Source organism: Sinohyriopsis cumingii, chromosome 5 (assembly GCF_028554795.1).
Source record: "Sinohyriopsis cumingii isolate HCF-2022 chromosome 5, ASM2855479v2, whole genome shotgun sequence".
Classification (NCBI taxonomy): domain Eukaryota; kingdom Metazoa; phylum Mollusca; class Bivalvia; order Unionida; family Unionidae; genus Sinohyriopsis; species Sinohyriopsis cumingii.
The window spans coordinates 133,977,695-134,001,023 of record NC_142965.1 but is presented as its reverse complement, the minus strand read 5'-3'; the positions used below and the strand labels follow the sequence as shown (position 1 = coordinate 134,001,023).

Below are 23,329 nucleotides of genomic sequence, written 5' to 3'. Positions count from 1 at the left end.
ATTGGAAACTAGGTTACAAAAATTTCATTAAACCTGTTTTGTAACAAGATGTTCTGTCTACCTGTTGATCATTTCGGTCAAACTGCATATACCCTGATCTGCCATCACATGCTACACCAGTGGATCTGAATCAGTGCAGTTTGTTAGGTGTAATCAGTTGAACATCATAGACCCTGATCTGCTGACACACCATGCAATGGCAGATCAGGGTCAGTGTTGTTTGCAGTTAGATGGACTGATAAGTGAGTATAATCAGTATTTATTTCAAGTTTTACTATTGAGATACTGATGTCAAATTTTTCGTTATGAAAATTTTACTAGGTCACACTTTTGGGTGGAATATGTACTCAGGTTGAAAGTTTTTTGAAATCTGAGTGGTACTGTGGTCACATAACTACAAAATTTGAAGCCAGGATCAAGTTTTGAAATCTTTATCATCTGTAACTTTTCACTGTTATTGAATTGTTTGTATTTCTACGTACCTACCAAGTTTATACATCTTTAAAGATACTAAGCATGTTTTGAATTTTTTGAGTTTTGTGTCTGATTATATCCTGTTTTATATGCTAAAAATATTAAGAGGTTAGTGTTAGGACTGGTCGGCTTGGTGTCAGGATAATGTGACTGGATGGAACATCATGCTACATGTCTGCGGCATGATGTCCCAGTGCTAGACATCACTGTAAACTGACACATTGCAGACATCGTAGCAATATGACTGAAAAATTGTTAAAGCTACATTAAAAATCAAAATCACATCACATCACATCACATCACATATGCTAATAATTATATCTGGGTTTATGATGTTACAGTAAGGTGCACTTTATACATGAGACAATGCAGTACCATATATACATGCTTGCAAGTCAGATTCAACTGTAAAACAACACAGACCCTGATTTACCATTGCATAGTGTGCAGGTAGAGCAGGGTCTATATCGTTTATTTGACAAATTAATTCTTATGAACTGCATGGACCCAGATCTACCAGATTCATTATGCATTGGTAGATCAGTGTCTATGTTGTTTAAAGTTAGATTCGGTTTACATTTGGATATGCAAGTGTGTATATGGTAATTAAAATCATTTAAAAAAAGATGTACAAGGTTGTTAAACATGCTTCTAAAAAAATAAATGATCTCAGATGTTAGGTGTGAGCCATGCTGGCTTTGGAACCATAATCCTATAACTGAAATGCTGGCTCAGTTGGCAAAGCTTTGGAACCTATAACTGAAATGCTGGTCAGTAGAGCATGAAAAACACAACACCTGATTGTGCCTGTAGTTAAACCTTGGTAAGAAAAAAAGGTGCCAGAGTAAGTATAGTACAAATAAAGCAATTAAACTCTTATCTATTCAATACCAAATCAGAATTCAGCATGTAAAACACAGGAGAGGTTATTCCGTGGTCTGGTTGGCTCAAAAATTATCTCATTCAGACATCCAATGTGGCCATCTTGAAAATCTTGTTAATGCTGCAGTTCTTGAGTGGATCTTAATCAACACTGAGCTTTGGCAAGAAGACTTCTTTTGATGTCTAGTGGGTCCAAAATGAAAATCTGGTGTTCATTAAGGCCACCATAGCAACCATCTTGAAAATCTTATTGCTACTTCTTTGGAATGGAAGGTCATATTGAGATGGGATTTTCACCAGAAGACTTGTAATGTCTAGTTTGTCATAAATGAAGAAAGTGCTGTTTCCACATCCAATATGGCCACCATGGTAGCCATTTGCAAATCTTGTTAACACTATTCCATATAAATGGATGGTTGCATCAGCATTTTTTTTACTTAAAGACTTTTTTTGGTGGCTTGTTGGTCCAAAGTGAAAATAGTACCAATTTGGCCACCACAAGGGCAGACTTGAAAATTTTTGTTCTTGTTATTTCTTCAATATGTCTGGTTATATTGACATTGTGATTTCACTGAAAGATTTCTAGTTGGTAATAAATTGAAATGATCCCAGTCTGATATCTAATATGGCCACAATGGCTGTGATCTTGAATTTATTTTAATAATCAATATGTGATGTCATATGAACATAGTGTTTTCACCATAAGACTTGTTATCATGTTTTTGTTGGTTTTAAATAATGTGCCAGTCTGATATCCAGTATGGCCACCATGGTGGCCATCTTGAAAATCTTGTTATTGCTATTCTTTTTAAATGGAAAGTCATTTTAACATGGGTTTTCAGTGGAAGAGTTCATATGGTGTTTAATTAGTCATGAATGAAAATGATGCAAACTGACCCTTATTATGGCCTCCAGGCAATTTTGAAAATGTTCCTCTCTCTATTCTTCCCAATCAGGTTTTAACAGAATTCTTGTGATACCCATTTGCCCCTAAATGAAAATCATGCGAATCATACACCCAATGTGGCTGTCATGATGACAGTCTTGAAAATCATGTTGTCATTGTAATTCATTAAATGGATGGGATTTTCAACAAAAGACTTCTCATTGTGTCTGCTTAGTCCTAAATGAAAATGGTGCCAGTCTGAATTCCAGTATGTCCACAGCAGCTAATTGCAGTGTTATTGCTGAAGAATTATCAGAGATGGTTTCAACCGTTCAGCATTTGACAGGAAGAAATGACCTTACCTTGAAATCCTGGAAATTATTATCAGTCAGTAGAATGTCAGTTTCTTTGAGGGACTCTTGCTAAATATTACATCCATGCCACTAAATGTATGTGTTATTTGGGTGGGGTGTATGTATCTTCAAAAGAAAGTTACAGAGAGATAGAAGTCATTTTAAGATTTTGAAACTGAGCATGTACTTTTGGGGGGTAGGGGATTGGTGGTGGTAGTGGTGGGGCTGGGATTTTCTGTGAGCCAAGATTTGTTTTCTTTTATATGTAAGGCGATATGTGCCTTATAGATAATCCGACAATGTACGACTTTGCCCCCAACCCTTTAATCACACTTCATAACTGTCATGGTTGGCTGTCTGTTAGGCACAGATTACCAAGAGACAAGCCCAGTGACAAGCCTAGTGTATGTATGCATTTACACAAATCATAACTATTACATCTGTCTGTCTGTTAGGCACAGATAACCAGATGACAAGCCCAGTGTATGCATGCATTTACACAGTTTATACAATTTTTAGTTAACAATTAGCCAGCATTGCAATTATAAAATGAAAATCTAGAGCCAGCAGTTCTTAGTTATGCAATGCACCATTCAGCAAAATCTTTATTCAAAACAGATGTCATGCTTTTAAACATCAATTGGTGCATCTGGTATATCATGCTTTTAAACATCAATTTGGTGCATCTGGTCTACTTTTGAAGTATCACTGCATCAGTGCACTGGATTTTCATGATTTCACTGCCTCATCTGGTTCATAGCACTTGTTGGATGACGATTGAGTGGCACCTGCTGGACCATGTCAGCCCCACTGAACAAGCATTCCCCCTATGGAGATAAACCTTCTTCATGCTGTTTACATTAGCCTCTTGTGGACAGAGTTTGTATTTTCTGTAGGGGTTCTCTCCCTTTGTCCATGGGTCAATACTGTATTCTTGTAGCCAGAAGAGAGGTTTTTCTCTCATGACTCCCCCCTTAGCACATGTCATTATGACCATACATCTAAGACTGTATGGTGGTTTCTGTCTTTTTTTCAGACAGGTCACTGGTGAGATTAGAACCTCTCACACAAAAGGTGAAAAATGGTCTGAAAATAGTTTACACATATACAATACAAGTACATGTACAGTATATATACACTATAAGTACACGTAGATGTACTCCTATTCTGATTCTTAGCTCTTCCTTTCTTGCAATTATGAACTAATATATTTACTAGGAAATTTAACTTTAATATACGGGTTATTTAGCAGATCATGGTTTTCTCCCATCTTGTATTGAACAAAAGATCTCAAAGAAACTTTGTGAGGTGATTTTACAGGACAGGTAAAATCCACTTTCTTACCTATTATTATTTATTATTATTATTATTATTATTATTATTATTATTTTTATTATTATTATTATTAACTCTAACATTATATGGTTGATATAGTTGTTTTTGATAAGATTGCTCCCCACCTCATCCTTCATTTAAATGATCTGGCTTGATATCTGATGTTTCTCAAAAAAAGCCTTTTTTTCATTGCTCTAATTAAGGGACCCGTTTTCTACTTTTCTTTTACTAATTTGTTTTGCCCAAAACACTGTTACTTTTAAGATCAGGAAGGACTCATTCCAACAGAATTTGAACAAATGCTTGTTGTTTTATGACTTACATTCACTCGCAGATTTACATTGCAGGAATGGATATATAACTGTATTGAGAGTAGAAATGCCAAAAAGATTTAGTGCACTTCTTTGTTATTCAGTACAATTTTTTAAAATTAAAACCATTCCATTCTCATTGTTTCTCAATTGTTATGACTCTAGGTCTTAAAATTGAAAGTGAAACCAAGTTTAGTAAAATTCAAGAAACAATTTATTTCCTTATACTACAAAGTAAAAAATTCAAGACACACTTACAGCATTGTGTATTAAATTCCAAATAAACTAAATGTCCTAGTTCCAAACAAATTCTAATTTTCTTGATTGTCCTAATATATTAATACTCTTGAAATTTCAAGACATACTAATGATGCAGTCCAGATGTCTTTGAATTGAATGAGTTCTCAAAATCTGAAGAAATCAGAGTCACTGAGCACTTGAGTAATTCCAGTAAATGATTTAAATAAATAATTCTTCTTGAATTGTATCTGAACACAACTGCCAACTCAGATGATGGATTTCCACAGACTGATATAAAACAGGAATAAACTATTTGTTTACCAAATTCCCTATATATTATACACAACCATTTGACTTACAACACAATAAAATGTTCTGGAAATCTAATCTTTCTAATGGAAAATTCCACTAACTAATGGTTGAGTTTTGAACTCAAATTCTATTAAACATCTTGTTTACAACTTACAGTCATGAAAAAAGGTCATTTATGCAAAAACTCTATCCACAACCCTCAATCATGAACAAAAATAAAGCACACATGACCTTGAAAGGTTTTTGCAGCAGTATCAGTGTGCTGAAATAAACATTGATTGTACTAGTCTTGATAAAGTACTCTTATAGACTTTACTAGTCCTGATACAGTACTGTTATATACTTTACTAGTCCTGATACAGTACTGTTATATACTTGACTAGTCCTGATACAATATTGTTATGTACTTTACTAGTCCTGATACAATACTGTTATATACTTGACTAGTCCTGATACATTAATATTATATACTTTACTAGTCCTGATACAGTACTGTTATATACTTTACTAGTCCTGATACAGTACTGTTCTATATGTTACTAGTCCTGATACAATACTGTTATATACTTGACTAGTTCTGATACAATACTGTTATTACTTTACTAGTCCTGATACAATGCTGTTATATACTTTACTAGTCCTGATACAGTACTGTTATATACGTTACTAGTCCTGATACAATACTGTTATATACTTTACTAGTCCTGATACAGTACTGTTCTATACGTTACTAGTCCTGATACAATACTGTTATATACTTTACTAGTCCTGATACAGTACTGTTATATACTTTACTAGTCCTGATACAATACTGTTATTACTTTACTAGTCCTGATACAATACTGTTATATACTTTACTAGTCCTGATACAGTACTGTTATTACTTTACTAGTCCTGATACAGTACTGTTATATACTTTACTAGTCCTGATACAGTACTGTTATATACTTTACTAGTCCTGATACAATACTGTTATTACTTTACTAGTCCTGATACAATACTGTTATATACTTTACTAGTCCTGATACAATACTGTTATTACTTTACTAGTCCTGATACAGTACTGTTATATACTTTACTAGTCCTGATACAGTACTGTTATATACTTTACTAGTCCTGATACAATACTGTTATTACTTTACTAGTCCTGATACAGTACTGTTTTATACTTTACTAGTCCTGATACAATACTGTTATATACTTTACTAGTCCTGATACAGTACTGTTATATACTTTACTAGTCCTGATACAATACTGTTATTACTTTACTAGTCCTGATACAGTACTGTTATATACTTTACTAGTCCTGATACAGTACTGTTATATACTTTACTAGTCCTGATACAATACTGTTATTACTTTACTAGTCCTGATACAATACTGTTATTACTTTACTAGTCCTGATACAGTACTGTTATATACTTTACTAGTCCTGATACAGTACTGTTATATACTTTACTAGTCCTGATACAATACTGTTATATACTTTACTAGTCCTGATACAATACTGTTATATACTTTACTAGTCCTGATACAATACTGTTATTACTTTACTAGTCCTGATACAATACTGTTATTACTTTACTAGTCCTGATACAGTACTGTTATATACTTTACTAGTCCTGATACAGTACTGTTATATACTTTACTAGTCCTGATACAATACTGTTATATACTTTACTAGGCCTGATACAATACTGTTATTACTTTACTAGTCCTGATACAATACTGTTATTACTTTACTAGTCCTGATACAGTACTGTTATATACTTTACTAGTCCTGATACAGTACTGTTATATACTTTACTTGTCCTGATACAATACTGTTATATACTTTACTAGTCCTGATACAGTACAGTTATATACTTTACTAGTCCTGATACAATACTGTTATATACTTTACTAGTCCTGATACAGTACTGTTATATACTTTACTAGTCCTGATACAATACTGTTATTACTTTACTAGTCCTGATACAATACTGTTATATACTTTATTAGTCCTGATACAGTACTGTTATATACTTTACTTGTCCTGATACAATACTGTTATATACTTGACTAGTCCTGATACAGTACTGTTATATACTTTAAATGTTGGTCCTTTTATATGCAGATGATGCCGTTATCCTTGGTACTCATGCACTCTTTTCAGTGGAATTATTATGGAATTTGAATAGAAACTATACCAAAACCCAAATTGATTTTCAGTGTGCAAAAGCATGGTTTGCAAATATATGTAGTTGGTTTTATTCTTTAAAATGCCCTAAATATTTTTAAAATGCCTTGAATTTTGCTCAGAGCTTCTCGACTTTGCCAGAAGGAATATAAAATGTTAAAACTGAATAAAATGCATCACTATTTCAGTCAAGAATGACTCTTTTGGCATGTTTACTGTTTGTTTCATAGGTTCAAAAAGTGGCAATTCTTGGAAAGAAACACCCCAAAGTATTTGAATTTATTACAGATAGATATGCTATTTTCTCCATTTCTGAAAACAACTGTCATTGTTTCTGTAGTTGGTACAGCTCTGAAGAGTTTACAGGGATAGCTATAGGTTTTCATTAACTTCCACAAGTTTTCAAGAACTCGCGCAGTTTTCATGGAGTATTTTGTCTCACTGAAATTGAATCTTCTCCATAATTACAATTGTGATGTCAGTTCAGCCACGTAAGTTTTTCCATTTCATTTTTATTTGTTTTTTTGTGTGGACAATATGGAAATAACAGAAATGCATTTTTTATACAAGAAGATACATGTATTCCAATAAATTTAGAACTACAATTCTTCCATAATATAGTATAGCCAATTTAACCCTACACATTTTTACTTGTTTGTACTGTCTCTCAACATTTCATTAACAATGGAATTGCATTGTTTAGTTCCTTTCTGACATTTTTTAACATAGAATTTCTTTGGTTTTAAAACTGTTTATTCATTAAATTTACTACTCTTTTATTGTCTAATGTGTGTGTGTGTGTTTTATTTAGGGGCATCATGCCACAGACATGTAGCATGATGTCCCACCCAGTCATATTATCCTGACACCAGGCTGACCAGTCCTAACACTAACCTCTTAATGTTGAGCGCCAAGCGAGGCAGCTGTTAGTACCATTTTTGTAAGTCTTTGGTATGACTCGGCCGGGGATCTAACCCACGACCTCCCGCAGTCGAGGCAGATGCTCTCACCACTAGGCCACTGGAGTGGTAGTATTGTCTAATGTATTTTGCTTTCAATCTGTATAAGTTATCTATAGTAACAAAAACTCCTCAAAACTATCGCTAACTTTGACATTGATTGATTGATTTTCACACTGATTATCCATAACCTTTAGTTTGAATACTCTGTGATACCTTAAATGTAATTTTGTTTTCTCATATGCCACCTTCAGGTGGCATGAAAAGTATTACATCAGTAAAGTTGTGTCCTTTTTTTCTTTCTTGTAAAATAATACAGTTTAATACACTCGTTGTTGTTGTTGTGGGGTTTAACACCATTTTTCAGCACACGCTAGGCTATACATGGTGGCCAGTATTAATGGTGGAGGAAGAACCCAGGAAAACCCCGGAAAGAACCACCGACCCACGAGAAGCTACTGGCAAGCTTTCTCACATACCCACATTGGCTGAATCCGAGACTTGAACCGGCGCAGACAGAGGTGAGATGGCAGTGATCCCTAATGGAGAGCGCTTTAGACCACTTGGCCCCTCGGGGCCCCAATACACTCATTGATACAGGTTTGCAGCTATTCTTTGCATGAATGTAGTATATACTCACTTCAGCCACATATACTCAATTATAAGACAAGTCCTTCTGCAAACTGCACAAACCCAGATCTACTGTTGCATGATGTGTCAGCAAACCTGGGTCTGTGCAGTTTGTTAGAAGTAACCAGTAGAACAAAGAACATAGACCCTGATCTGCAGACACATTATGTTATGGCAGATCAGGATCTTTGATTTTTGCAGTTTGACTCAACATATAAGCGAGTGTAGATGGTACATCTGAGTTATTATTAGCTCCATTTACCAAACTTGGTAATTACTTCATGTTCCACGGTAAATGCAGATACATTCCCAATTGATGAAAACAATTGGGTGAAAAAAAACATGTGGTCTTCCACATAATCTAGAGTTGTGAATTTCTGTTTGATTCAAACATTAGGTTTTTTTTTTCAATCTAACTTCAACAAAATTATATTGATGATTATTTTTGGTTTTGTGTTTGTCTTGTAGTGATAGTAGTGTCAGCATTGGCATTTTTACCACACTAAGATGATTGTTTTAATTAAACAACACACTTAACTGTACAACACACTTAATTGTAAAATATGCTTAATTGTACAACACACTTAATAGTCAGTTGGAAGATCCATGACCATTTCTGTCAAGTCAAGAAAGAAACTTTGTGTAATTTGCTATCTTGAGAACTATATTCACAACTACTTTTGTTCATGTGGGATAATATGGCAGTGGAAAGAGACTGTCACAATTGGAACATCATCTGTCTTTTCTGTCTGCACTCATCCACAGGAGGCAAACCCCTCAAATGTATGTGTATTGTCAGGTTTTATGTACTTTCTATGATAACTAGTGCAGATAAATTGCTGATAATTTAAATTTAAATTTAAATTGTTTAAATCAGCTACATCTAACAAAAATTTCATGTGACAGAAATGGCTCAGTGATTTTCCAATTGAGTTATTGGTACAGAATGCAAGCAGGAAACTTGGGTCTGCAAAGAACAGTAAAACAATTGTAACAATGAAGACTTAATATTTTATCTTGCAGGCCAGAACAAAACCTTTTGTTCCAGGAGGAAGTTATAAAATTCTGGAATTTGATCTGCATTGTTTGAGAACTGCACATAAAAATAAAAATAGAAACCAAATAGCATGGTCTCTTAATCGTAATCACTATACACTAATTTGATGAAGTAAAACCATTGTTCCTAATGTGTAATTGAAGGAAGCTTCTTTTACAAAGAGTTACCATATTTTAACTAGTATGAAAGGGGACACACCACAGAGTGTGTGAATCAGTATCTGTAATGATATTTATAGATTGAAATTGAGGACATGGGGGTGGGGTGTCAGAGGTGGGTTGATGGAAAATGTATGGCAACCCTACTTGTAGATAAGAACAGAAAACTTGTAAATCCCAGTGTCAATCCATATCGACTTGTCATAGCAGTTTTGATGTTAAACTTGCACAATGTATTGTGTAACTGCAATATGTCATAATGTTAACAATATTGGCTAATTTCAACTGCTTTCATCATGAATGAAATTAAAGCCCAAGCATTTTGTTGCTGTTCATGTTTAATTAATCTTCCCTTTTTTTCTCATGGGACTGAGGTCTGGAGTCTGTTAGGCAAGGGGAGATGGGATACAATACAGCATGTACATTCTGACAGCCTTTTTAATTGAGGAAATGTGTTGTCCTTGGGATAAGTGGACTTGTTAAAGGCCAGCTGATAATTCATTGCCCCTGCGAGGAGCAATATTGTCACAGCATTAGGTCCTGTGATGCGGTAATGGGATTATATGTGGATCACATTGATTTGGGGGCATGGTTAAAGGACATTACCCTGTGGTCTTGGACAGCAGTAAGGAGGGGCAGTTTGCTGTGGATTAGATATTATTTGCTACTTTAAACAAGTGTGACATGTATATAGATCAGATGAGGTAGGAGTGGTCATATTTGAAATAGAACTGAACTTTACTTTAACTGTGGATTACTAAATATTGGAGTGAAGTTCAACTGCTTAACAGTCACCTGTCGATATGGCTCAGACATGCCAACCTTCAACCCCACCACAACAAAGGTAAATACATGTACGATTTTAGTTGGCTATATTTCATTCACCTGAACATAAAATGGATTATCAGAAGGGATATTAATAGACTTATTCACTTTTTATGAATTAATTAACAATGCTTTTAATATGTTCAACTGTTCGTAACAATTATGAAACATTGGGTAAGTATTGTGTGGTTTATAGCAGGTCCAGTTAGAGACCAACCATTTAATTTGGAGGTGGTATTTTTCTTTACAGCCATGTATTTTTATTTCTTTTAACTTAGGTAATTTGTTTTCAACTAATTGAACATGTTGAATCAATTTCAGTGTATTTTCCTTCAAAATCAGAAGAACAGTAGTCTGTATAATGTGATTTGGAGCAATTCAAAATGCCAGACACCGTCTCATCCACTGAAAAGTAAATGGTCTGTTCCATACCTGTTGAAAACTTCACCTTTGACAGGTTTACATGTACATACGCAAGTCTGAGATCAGGAGTAAAACAAAGCAGGACTAGTTCGTTTTGTGTGGAAACTTTTTAAGTTGACAGTGTCAGTAGTTTTTGTTCCCACCAAATCAAACCCTTATATAAAGGTAAGTTACGGTATATGTAAGGGTAGATTGAAAATAAGTTAACTGCAGTGCTAACATCGACACAGTTTTGGTGTGGGTGGGGGTGAGGATGTATGGAATTTAATGTTTTTTGTTCAGCGATTACTCTTACATTTCCAATAACATCAGTCAAGTGTATCCAAAGCTCTGGTTTTGAGTTGTAGATAAGATATAAAACAAAAAAGCCACATGAAAATCTCCCCTCAGAGAATTAAGCAGGACGAAGTTGGATGTATGGTAGCAGTTTATAAGGACGGCCTGTATTGCAGGAGTGATATATGATGAATATGACAATGTTGTATTATTAAATGAGATGGATTTCATTAAATTATTTATTGCATAACACTGACCTACATGGAAAGAAGAATGCAAATCTCTTATTGAGATCCAAATATTCGGTATCTCTTTCAGATATATTAAGAGTTGAAAGACACATCAGCACAGTAATGAATATATGGTGCAGATTAAAGTCTATAAAAAAATGAAAATATAAAGAATTGCATTAAGAAGTTACTAAAGAGAAAATGTAACCATGAAGTACTACCAGATATAAGGCAATACTATTAAAATGATGTAAAATGTATTTAAAATAAGAGATACAAGTTAAAAAATAAAAGTATTAAAAAATATACTAAAAAAAGAAAAGAAAAAGCCCCACATGGCCCTGTAAGCACAAGTGTGTGTGTTTATGCATGATTTGGATTTTATACGCAGCTGTAACAATTTTTTCGTCACATCGCTATGATGTCTGCAGTGTGGCAGTTTATATTGTGTCTAGCACTGGGTCATCATGCCACAGACATGTAATGTGATGTCCTACCCAGTCATATTATCCTGATACCAGGCCAACCCGTCCTAACACTAACCTCTTAATGCTGAGTGCCTAGCGAGGCAGATATTAGTACCATTTATATTGATCTTTGATATGATTCGGCCAGTGTTCAAACCCATGACCTCTTTCATCCAAGGCGGACTCTCTAACTGCTAGGCCTGCCGGAGTGGTCTCAGTATGAACATAAAATGATGGATGTGCTATGATGCCATGATCCAGGTAATGGAGACAACTCTTGTATGTAAACTATTACAATGAAAATCCACTGAAAAATTAGTGAATTAAAAAATTTGTATAGTGCTAGAATGAATATTGAATATTTCCAACTTGATATGACTGACAAAGACTGGTTTCATAATTATCATTGATAACATATACTGAAATGATAGTAAATAAATAGCATTATCAGTCCTTAATAAACTTTAGTAATTCTTATTACAGTTTTAGAACTTAATGTACCTTTTAGTTTGGGGGGCCCCGAGTGGCCGAGTGGTCTAAAGCGCTCTCCGTTACGGATCACTGCCATCTCACCTCTGTCTGTGTGGGTTCGAGTCTCGGATTCGGCCAATGTGGATATGTGAGAAAGCTTGCCAGTAGCTTCTCGAGGGTCGGTGGTTCTTTCCGGGGATTTCCCGGTTTCTTCCTCCACCATTAATACTGACCGCCATGTATAGCCTATCGCATGCTGAAAAATGGTGTTAAACCCTACAACAACTACAACAACAACAACCTTTTAGTTTGGGGCCCCAAATGGTCTAAAGCGCTCACCATTTCAGATCACTGCCATCTCACCTCTGCATGTGTGGGTTCGAGTCCAAGGCTCGGCTAGAGTGGGTACATGGAAAAGCCTGCCAGTAGCTTCTTGTGGGTCGGTGGTTCTTCCCTGGGTTTTAAAGGGTTTTTCCTCCACCATTAATACTGGCTGCCATGTATAGCCTATCTTGTGCTGAACAATGGCATTAAACCCTAGAACAACAACAACAACCTTTTAGTTTGTGTTTGTCTTTTTTGTGCTGTTGTTCCATTAAACCCAGTATATACATACAGACACACACACACACACATACATAGAGGAATCAGGCGGGTCCAGAAATATTGTTTTTAACATTGGTTTGGGTGTGTACAAACAAGCAGGCATGATGTTTGTGGTGTGATACCCAGGAAACTCCTGCATTTTAAGTGTTTATGGGGCATAATTTTAACTATTAAACTGTAGAGAAAACTTACTCAAGGAAACGTTCAAGTTGTTTAACACTCAGTGTTGGTAGAGGTGGTGCTGGTTTTGCCTGTTATTGGATCTGCCTCCAAGAATTGTAGCTGCACTAATTCAATAATAATAATATAATAATAATAAAGCCTTTGTTTTATGAGGATGATGCAGTTAGTACAAAAACTGATGTCCCTTTAAGCCTTTGATTTATAATCTGCACATGTACAGGCAAATATATAAAATACAGCTGGGAAATAAACAAAAAAGGTATAATGGATTGGTGTACACAATAGCAAGTATGGATTCAGCACACAGAGCATTGTGTACACTGACATGCATGACTGAGAACTTTTCACACACACACACACACACACACATTATATGATATATACATATATAAAATATACCACAAAGGTGGCCACAACCAGTTATAGGCCTTTTGAATTGCATCCATTTCAAACATATGTAATGAAAGGAAGCACTGATGATGCATCTTTAGATAAACAAATGATTGGAAATTTTAGACATAAATTTAGCTTTTCTTCAACATCTGTTTTCATAGCCATCATGGACACTATCAACTCTGTTGTTATGGATGATTCTGATGGCTTGTTTTTGAAGTCTTTCCACTTTTAACAAATTTGTTTTTAAAAGTACTGCCCTATACCGTGTTGCAGTAGTCCAGAGGAGGTGGAATATAAGTTTTCTAAATCATCTTGTGTTTGTAGGTTTTAAATTCTTTAATTTTTGTATGGTAACCAGATATATTCTTAGCCATTGTTTGGTAACATTACTGATATGTTCTGACCATAGCATACTGTTATCAGCTCAAACACTTAATAGTTTATAATGCATAACATTTTTCAGTTCAGTGTCATTAATGTAGAGAATACATGTATTATCTTTAATTGAGTGGTCATCAGCATCACTGACCATTCCAATTTTTTTTACACTAACTGCAAAAACTAATTAAATTTGACAAAATTTTATGGAGAGCATCATGGAATAGTGCATTTTCTTATTTGTACAAATGATGCCAAACTACAAAAAATATAATATTGAAAAATGTACAGGACAAGACCTACAAAAACAAACCAGCTGAATTTGACCAAAATTGACACAAAGAATCCTGGCATAGGGGTCTGTTAGTACTGGGCAAATGCTGCTGCTGTGCAGTAAGATATTGATGAAGATAAAAAAAGATATACCCATGGTCACAGTTACTTTCATAACATGGGATCAACAACATTGGAAATATATTTAGACAAAGCACTAACTGACCCTGATTTTTGGCCAATTGCTCTTGAATTTGGTTGCTAGATCTGTCATCCAATTTGGCATTTTCTGGCCCACTTTATTTCTTGTTAATGATTATTAAATGTTGGGTTAATCTTTAAGAAAATAATTAATAGTTTGTTTGTGTTTTGCTAACATCTTGATGCATATAAATTTATATTGGCCCAACATATTCCTGCATCTGGTCACTGACAAACTATAATATTGCCTGTCCATGTATGCATGCATGTACAATATTATAATAATATACATGCATCTACAGTATTATGGTAACATTATCAATGCAGCTTCACCTACATCAAGATAGAAACTAAGCCTTTGGATCAAATTGTTTTGTTGGATTTCAGCATGAAGATTTCAAATGAGAATCCTAATGTATTTTGAATAGCACTTTTGAAGAAATGGAGTCCCAAGTGCGTTCATGAGAGTCAGGGACTCTCCCTTTGGGTAGAAAAACAACAACCTTGGAGATAAAATTGCGGTGGTCGGTAGAACTAGATGTGTACAGTGGTTTTAATATTGTTAAATTAATCTATCCATTGGAGACAGTGTTTGGAGTTATTTGTCAGGATCCTTTTTTATGTGTGTATGTATGTGTGTGTGTGTTTTAAATATAATGTGTAAAAGTTTGACAGTATGTAGCACAGCTTAATGTGTAGGTAGATATCTCTAGCATGCTTTAATATAGAAATTTATTTGTACATCTAATTGAGCTGGTTTAGCCCAGTACTTGAAGTACTTAGTACATTATATATATATATATATATATATATATATATATATATATATATATATATATATATATATATATATATGTATGTATGTGGGGGATTTTAAAAAAAATAAACCCTACCTACCTACTATAATTTTAAAAACAGTGCAGTAGGAAACGCATTCTTTTTTTTGGCCATAATGACATATTGCTTAAATTTGTATTGGCACTGATAACCAGTCCTTGTTTATAATTACAGTATTTGTATATAATAGAACATTGCCATTATGATATTTGATAACACTGGTCAACAGTGAAATCATTACTGACTTGAAAAGGCCCTAATCTGTAGTATTTTGGTGTGCCGAACACGAATATAACCGTGAAAAATTTGTATTGGCTCTCGTTTTGAAGATATTCATATACCTCATTTTCTATGTTTCACTGTGTAAATTTCTCCAGTAGGACTGCAGCAACATCCGGAATAATGATGTAACATTGCATAATACCATCATGCTCACATCATCCACAGTTGATTGCATCATTTTCTGATGCAATGCAATACTAATGCCATGCGGCTGCTGAAGTAAGTTGACGTCAGCAGTGTACTATACATGTGTAGGCCTATTATACTAATGCCAGGCGGCTGCTGAAGCTGACGTAAGCAGTGTACTATATAAAGCCCAATCAGATAGGTTCAGCATTTAAAATATTTTAGACGTTGTGCGAGACAGTTCAAGCTACTGTTACATAAAACTTATTATTTTATCCATTTACGTACAATAAAGAACAGTAATGCCTCGAAAGTGTGTTAATACCGCGGACAATTTTTGCTATATTTGTGGGGAAGTGACATTTGCCAACCAGAAGAAAAGTATCAATTCTCAAGTGAAGAAGGCATATCATCTTTACTTCGGATGCAAGGTTGGTGACCAAGACAAGCCTTGGGCTCCGCATATATGCTGTGCTACATGTACAACACAGCTTTCACAGTGGTTGAATTGCAAAAGGTCATCAATGCCGTTTGCAGTCCCAATGGTGTGGAGAGAGCCAAGCAACCACCTAAATGACTGTTACTTCTGCTTGGTTCCTCCTCTTTCCGGCGGAATAACGAAGCGAAAGAAGTCGAGAATAGTCTACCCAAACATTCCGTCTGCATTGAGACCAGTTCCACATGGTGAGGGACTTCATATTCCAGAACCTCCAGCAGAATATTCTCTTGATTCATCTGACGAAGACAAAGGTGAGTCGACCTGTTCTTCTCCTGGTCCATCAGCATGCAGTGATCCAGATTTTCACTGTGGTGCATCATCAACCCCACACAGAATAACACAGGAAGAACTAAATGACCTGATTCGTGATTTGGACTTATCAAAGAACAAGGCAGAATTGCTAGGATCAAGACTCCAACAATGGAATCTTCTAGAAGAAGATGTCACAATTACTGCATATCGAAAGCGCCACCAGCAATTGGAGCCTTTCTTCAGAAAGGAAAGTAATCTGATATTCTGTTCCGATATTGAGGGCCTCATGAATGCTTTAAAAATCACCCATGACCCACAAGAATGGAGACTATTTGTGGACTCTTCGAAACTGAGTCTCAAGGCTGTGCTTTTGCACAATGGAAACATTCTTCCATCTATTCCAGTAGCGTATGCTGTCCACATGAAAGAGACATACGATAACTTAAGGCAGCTACTGAATTCCATTGAGTATAACAAGTACAGCTGGCACCTCTGTGGTGATTTGAAGGTAGTTGCCCTTTTAATGGGACTGCAGCAAGGACATACAAAATACATGTGTTTCTTATGCGAGTGGGATAGCCGAGCAAGGGAAATGCACTACATGAGGAAGGAATGGACTCACAGGCAGAATGTAGCCATTGGAGAGAAGAATATCCAACACCCAGCTCTGGTTGAGGCTCAGAAAATCTTGCTACCACCCCTTCACATCAAACTAGGTTTGATGAAGAACTTCGTGAAAGCCATTGACCGGACTTTGCCAGCATTCCGATACCTGCATGAAAAATTCCCTCGACTCAGCGAAGCAAAGATTAAAGAGGGGGTTTTTGTGGGTCCTCAGATTCGAGAGCTTTTCAAAGATGACCGGTTCAACAACTTGCTGGAAGGTGACGCGAAACAAGCATGGAATGCTTTTCGCCTAGTTTCTACAAACTTCCTCGGAAATGTTAGGGCAGAAAACTATAAGGAACTAGTAGAAGACATGTTGATGAAGTATAAGAAACTTGGCTGCAATATGTCTCTAAAGATTCACTTCCTTCATTCCCATTTGGATTTCTTTCCTAGCAACTGTGGTATTGTTAGTGATGAACACGGCGAACGTTTTCATCAAGATATCGCAACAATGGAACAAAGATACCAGGGAAAATGGTCCACTACAATGCTGGCTGACTACTGCTGGACACTCCTCAGAGATGCTCCCGAACAGCTGTACAAGAGACAGGCGAAGAAATCTAAGATGTAGTCAATGACTTGATTTTTTATAGGTAGGCTATTACAGTTGACCTTTTACTATTGGAATGCATTTCGTTATGTAAACATTAATTTCTTGCAGATTACAAAAAAACTAGAGCCAATTTTGCAATTTGACTGTCATATTCGTGTTCAGCACATAAAAATTGATAAGAATTGACTAATTTTATTTCAGTAACATGACTTTTGTAAAAATTTGTTGTCCAGTGTAACCAGTCCTTGTTTATAATTACAGTATTTGTATATAATAGAGCATTGCCATTATGATATTTGATAACCAGTCCTTGTTTATAATTACAGTATTTGTATATAATGATGCATTGCCATTATGATATTTGATAACCAGTCCTTGTTTATAATTACAGTATTTGTATATAATAGAGCATTGCCGTTATAATATTTGATACAATTCCATTCAAGATTGGAATGATTTAACATTCTGTTATCACCTACAAGTCTAGGCCAACTGCAGACAACACTGACACTGACAGTATGTCAGATGATATGTTGGCAGATTGAGGTCTTGTTGTTTGTTGTACTGATTACTTCTAACAAACAGCATAGAGCAAGGTTTGTCAGTGCGTTATGCAACAGTAAATTTGGGTCTATGCAGGTTGAATTATGACCTGACCTTTAAGGATTATAGACAGAAATGCTGGATTTTGCTATTATTGAAATTTAATTTATGCCATTAACAATTAGATGCCCTAAGTGGACAAGTGGTCTAAAGTGCTCTCCTTTACAGATAACTGCCATCTCACCTCAGTCTGCGTGGGTTCAAGTCTCGGATTCAGACAATATGGGCATGTGAGAAAGATTGCTGGTAGCTTCTCATGGGTCAGTCAGTGGCTCTTTCCTGAGTTTTCCCCGGTTCTTCTTTAAATATTTATACTGGTCCCCATGTATAGCCTATCTTGTGCTGAAAAATGGCGTTAAACCCTACAACAACAACAGCCATTAACAATTTGATTAATTGACATGAACATATTCCCATGTGAGGTAAAGATGATATCAAACATAAAGGATAGCAATGACATGATATCTATTAATGGTATAACAGTAATCAGTGTGGACCATTTATTATAATGGAAATGTAAATATTGTACAGATGACATTGGCAGTTACATAGGATGTTTAATGTGTTATTTTCCTGTAATTATTTTCCTGTAACTTAGCATTTTATGCATTGGACAAAATTGAATGTGGAAAATAAAGTAGATGCATCAGTTGATTGGGAGTTTTTTTAACATGCAGAATATAGCTGTATTTCAGTCTATTGTTACTAGCTCTACACTGCATGCAGTTAGTGGTACCTAAGAAATCAACTAATTGATTTGAAACAGATTTTAATTTTGAACACGTTAAGTAATCACAGTTGTAATGGGGTTTTGATTCATTTTAATCTAAACCTAATCCATACTCCTTGAAACATGTTATGGTTGTTGGAACATTACTGCTGTGATTTGTTCTTGTATGGATGATAACTTTAGGAGACCGTGAAAGTATCTTGGTGAGCAGTTATTTTGTTACATCTTGCACTCAGCAAGAACAACATATCGATTACTTTGTAGACTTACTTATAGGTTGGGTTGAACTGCACACAGCGCAGAGCCACGTATGCCATCACATAATGTGCCAGCAGATCTGGATCTGTGCATTTTAAGAGTAATCTATAGAACAAACAACACAGACCCTGACCTGTATGTGCATTATGTGATGGCAGATATGGGTCTGTGTTGTTTGCAGTTCAGCTCAACTTATAAGCATGCATAAATGGTAGTTAAAAAGTCAGGTAATTCATCATTTGCTTGGGCTGAGGTAAACATGCTAATTCATTTGACATTTTTGTTACTAGATCAAAATATGCAAAGTCATATCTTCCATTCAGACTTGACTTATAAATGTTTATAAATTGTAGTTGAAAATGCAGAGTAATTCATTATTTGCTAGAGCTGATATAACAATGCCGATTCATTTGACATATTTGAAAGATCAGGTTATGCAGACAAATTTGTATCTTCCTTTAATTGATAGATTACAAGTGTCAAACTCTGGTTGTCATGGACTTCAGTCTCCACAAAATAACATCCTTAATTTGACCTATTTTAATTGTAGGTCACTGTGGTTAAAATTGAGATCAGTGTCTAAAAAGTATCATGAGCAATATGAGGTCATGTTCTTATGGTTGACCTTTTGATTCATTAATCTGATCATAGCATTTACATTTCTGAATGTGACTACATGAGCTTATCACTGCCATTGATAACAGGGAATGCAATCCATTGTCTGATAGGCAATTAAACATAACAAATGAGAAATCTACAAGTCACCAGAACCATGTTGGAGATGTAGATTTTAATCCAGTTGTTTTGTAGATGGAATCTGTATATATATATATATATATATATATATATATATATATATATATATAGTTTATGATGAATCATACTTATGCCAAAAAAATCTGAAGACAAATCTTCACTTAAACCATATACATATTTTTGGGGCAGCTCATCGAAGGACATTGATCTTTACCTTTTAAAACAACATGTACATGGTAAAAGATTGCACAGGAACTCATGTGTCAAGTGATCTTTGAATTTTAGAGTGACTGTTCAGGCCTCATATTCACAAGATCCGTATTCTTTCGTGTATCTTAGAACTTGATCATTACATTTTTAGTCATAGATCTGAAGAGTTTCTGATTGCCTATTGTTCACTGTCCATCTTTCCATTAGTATTCATTGTCCATCTGTCCTTTAATATAAGTTTGTCAAAACTATTTCTAAGCTGCCTGCAGAATTGCCATGAATTTGTATACACACATTAATTCCAAGGTCTAGTTGGTACTTTATAAAAAAAAAATAGTACTTCTTAGACATCAAATATGGCTGCCACAATGGACATCTTAAAAATCTTGTTATTACTACTCCTTCCTTCATCACTAAAACACTTCTTATGTCTAGTTCTAAATAAATTACAATGGTGTTCAAATTAAGATCCAGTTCTGAAGGCATCACTGTACTTGTAGTCTTGAATGTACTAATGTATCAGTGCCCTGCAGTGTGATGATGTACTAAGTCTTCCAATTAATCACAATAGTATAATCCAAGATGTCATTGTCTCAATTCATTATAATCCCAAATTAATGTTTCGGTCACAAATATTATGTAAGAGCACTGTATTTCCAGTGAACAACTATTTGAACAAATAATTCACCCTAATCAAATACTGAACACAACAATAAGATTGATTTCTGCTTCAGATGTTAACATAGGAATTAATAATTTCTTAAATTAACAAGATTATATATAAACAAAAACTTAGACACAAAAGAAGAGCAATGATGTAGGTCAAAATTTTGTCTGTAAAACAATCTTAAGTTGAAATTAGACAATGTCTGATAATAAAATTATAATAAAGAACACGGTAAATATATCTCTTATCTCAAACTAATATAATCGTTATGTGTATCTATATTTTATGGTAACTCCTGGTATGTGATTTTTATCTAATTTTTATAATTTTTATTCTTGGCTGTAAATTGTACAGAATATCTTTATTTAAAATTTGACTACATGATCTGAGTCTGTTGAGAGCATACTGTTGCATAGGATCTATAAATAGATGCTTTCCCGTGTGTTCACAATCATTAATAATGATCTTAATGGCATCTTTGGATTAATTTCTCATTGGCTGATGGGATTTTGATGTATCTAGAAGAATTCAGTAACTTCCGATTGGTTGGGCTAGGTCACATGAATAGGCCAGTTCGATGCAAAATGAGTAGTAAGATCTGTCATGTGGGGTATATTGTGAAATAAGAGTTGTAATATTAGTTGTATTAAGGAGAGAACTGAGCAGATTCATTCCGATTTTGGAGTCATTCTCATTTCTTCTATTCATGATTAAGTCTGCAGACATGTTTTATGTTGTACTTAAATATATTCGAGAGGAAAAACGTTTGTTTGGACTGTTTAGTGGAAGTAGAAAGTGCTCATTCAAATAATTCACAACAGGAATAATACTATAGTCCATATGATATATAGCATTCTGGTACTGCTGTGAATTATTCGAAGGAGTTCTGGATGATGCCATCTTGACATGGTCATGATTCTTGCCAGATCAGTACATTTCTGGTTTTGAAATTTATACAAACTTGTTATTTATTTAGGACTTTCATAGAACTTTTTCAGGATTATTCTGGGTTCACATCATAATACTCTAAGTTTCTATCACATTTCCATTTATGACTTTAATAATTAAATTCTTTGTTAGGTTTTGCTTCTTTCTGTTTCTTGGTTGTGACAATGATCCTAATATTTAACCTACACTCATAGGGAAACAACTCTTTTATTTACAAAATAAAAACTGTCTTTAATCAGGAACACATTAAACTTGATTTTCAACAAAATCAGGTCCAAAATATTGTTATACATAATCACGGAGAAAAACTAACAAATACAAATTATATATACCTGACAGTAGATGGTTCATGATGTGAACATTGCATACTAATGATGGTTATTGTAGTAGCAATTACTTCAACCCAGTTTAGAGCTTAGGGCCAACCATATGGTTCAGAAAATGAACAGATTTCAGTCAGCACTCTGCATGTGGTCCAGAGTCAGCCAAGCGTTCTTGGATGGTTTAGGGTAGGTTTAACTTATGACATATCAAGACCAACTATAGGAGATGAAATTTTACTTTGCACATGTTCTTTGCCTTGTTTATATGTATAGATCAAGCCTAGAACTAAAGAGTTTGATCTAATGTAAAATAGTTTAGGCTGGCTTGTTTAGGGACATTATCACTGTGGCAGGAAGTCATCCCAGGCTGTCTTCAGATACAAGTTTTAAAAGTGTGCAAACATGCTGTTCCTGGCTGTCCTTGGAATGGTTTTGGAATAGCAAGTTTATCAGTGTGAGAGGATGTTGTCCCAGGTTGTCCTTGGAGTAGTTTTGGAACAGCAAGTGTGTCAGTGTGAGAGGTTGGTGTGTGTCCTTGGAGTAGTTTTGGAACAGCAAGTGTGTCAGTGTGAGAGGTTGGTGTGTGTCCTTGGAGTAGTTTTGGAACAGCAAGTTTATCAGTGTGAGAGGTTGGTGAATGTCCTTGGAGTCTCCTAATCTAAGGCTCATGAATGCCAGGAACATGTGCAAGAGTTGTTGTCATTGTTTAAGTATGCTTTGAAGTTGACTTGATCAAACTGAAAAGACTTGTTTGGGTTCAGGGGGTGGGGGGATTTGACAAATATTACTGCTGATTAGTCACTGGTTCAAGATGCAGAAATCAAGATGACATTAATTGCAGTTAAGAATGTAAAATTTTTTTCCAGTATTTGTTTTAATGATATTCATGTTTTGAAGGTTCCTAATACAGTTCCTTGTACATACAGTCAATACCAGGATTTCTTGTTGTATTATGACATCTGTTTCAAATTATTTAGTTTGATTAGATCTTATGTATAATGCCATCAAATGAAGATTTGTCACAATCCCATCATTAGGCCAAAAAATATATGTGTTTCTTATTTTACTGGTTTTAAAAGTAGGGTTGGCAGGTCATTTTTTAAAAGTATTA

The 23,329-nt window shown here is 34.9% G+C and overlaps 1 protein-coding gene across 7 annotated transcripts in view; it reads left to right on the top strand.

Moving 5' to 3' along the window:
* Positions 1-23,329, top strand: part of LOC149800272 (kelch-like protein 5) — a 295,329-nt gene that overhangs the window by 124,937 nt on the left and 147,063 nt on the right. Inside the window, exon 1 of one of the 7 annotated variants that reach the window (XM_089959847.1) lies at positions 10,103-10,620. The exons of 5 other annotated variants lie outside the window; for them this stretch is intronic. In XM_089959847.1, the coding sequence (XP_089815973.1) occupies positions 10,580-10,620 (41 nt within the window). In that variant the 5' untranslated portion in view covers positions 10,103-10,579. Of the gene's footprint in view, positions 1-10,102; positions 10,621-10,669; positions 11,190-23,329 lie in introns of those variants that run through there. One more of the 7 variants, XM_089959850.1, reaches the window with a different exon arrangement.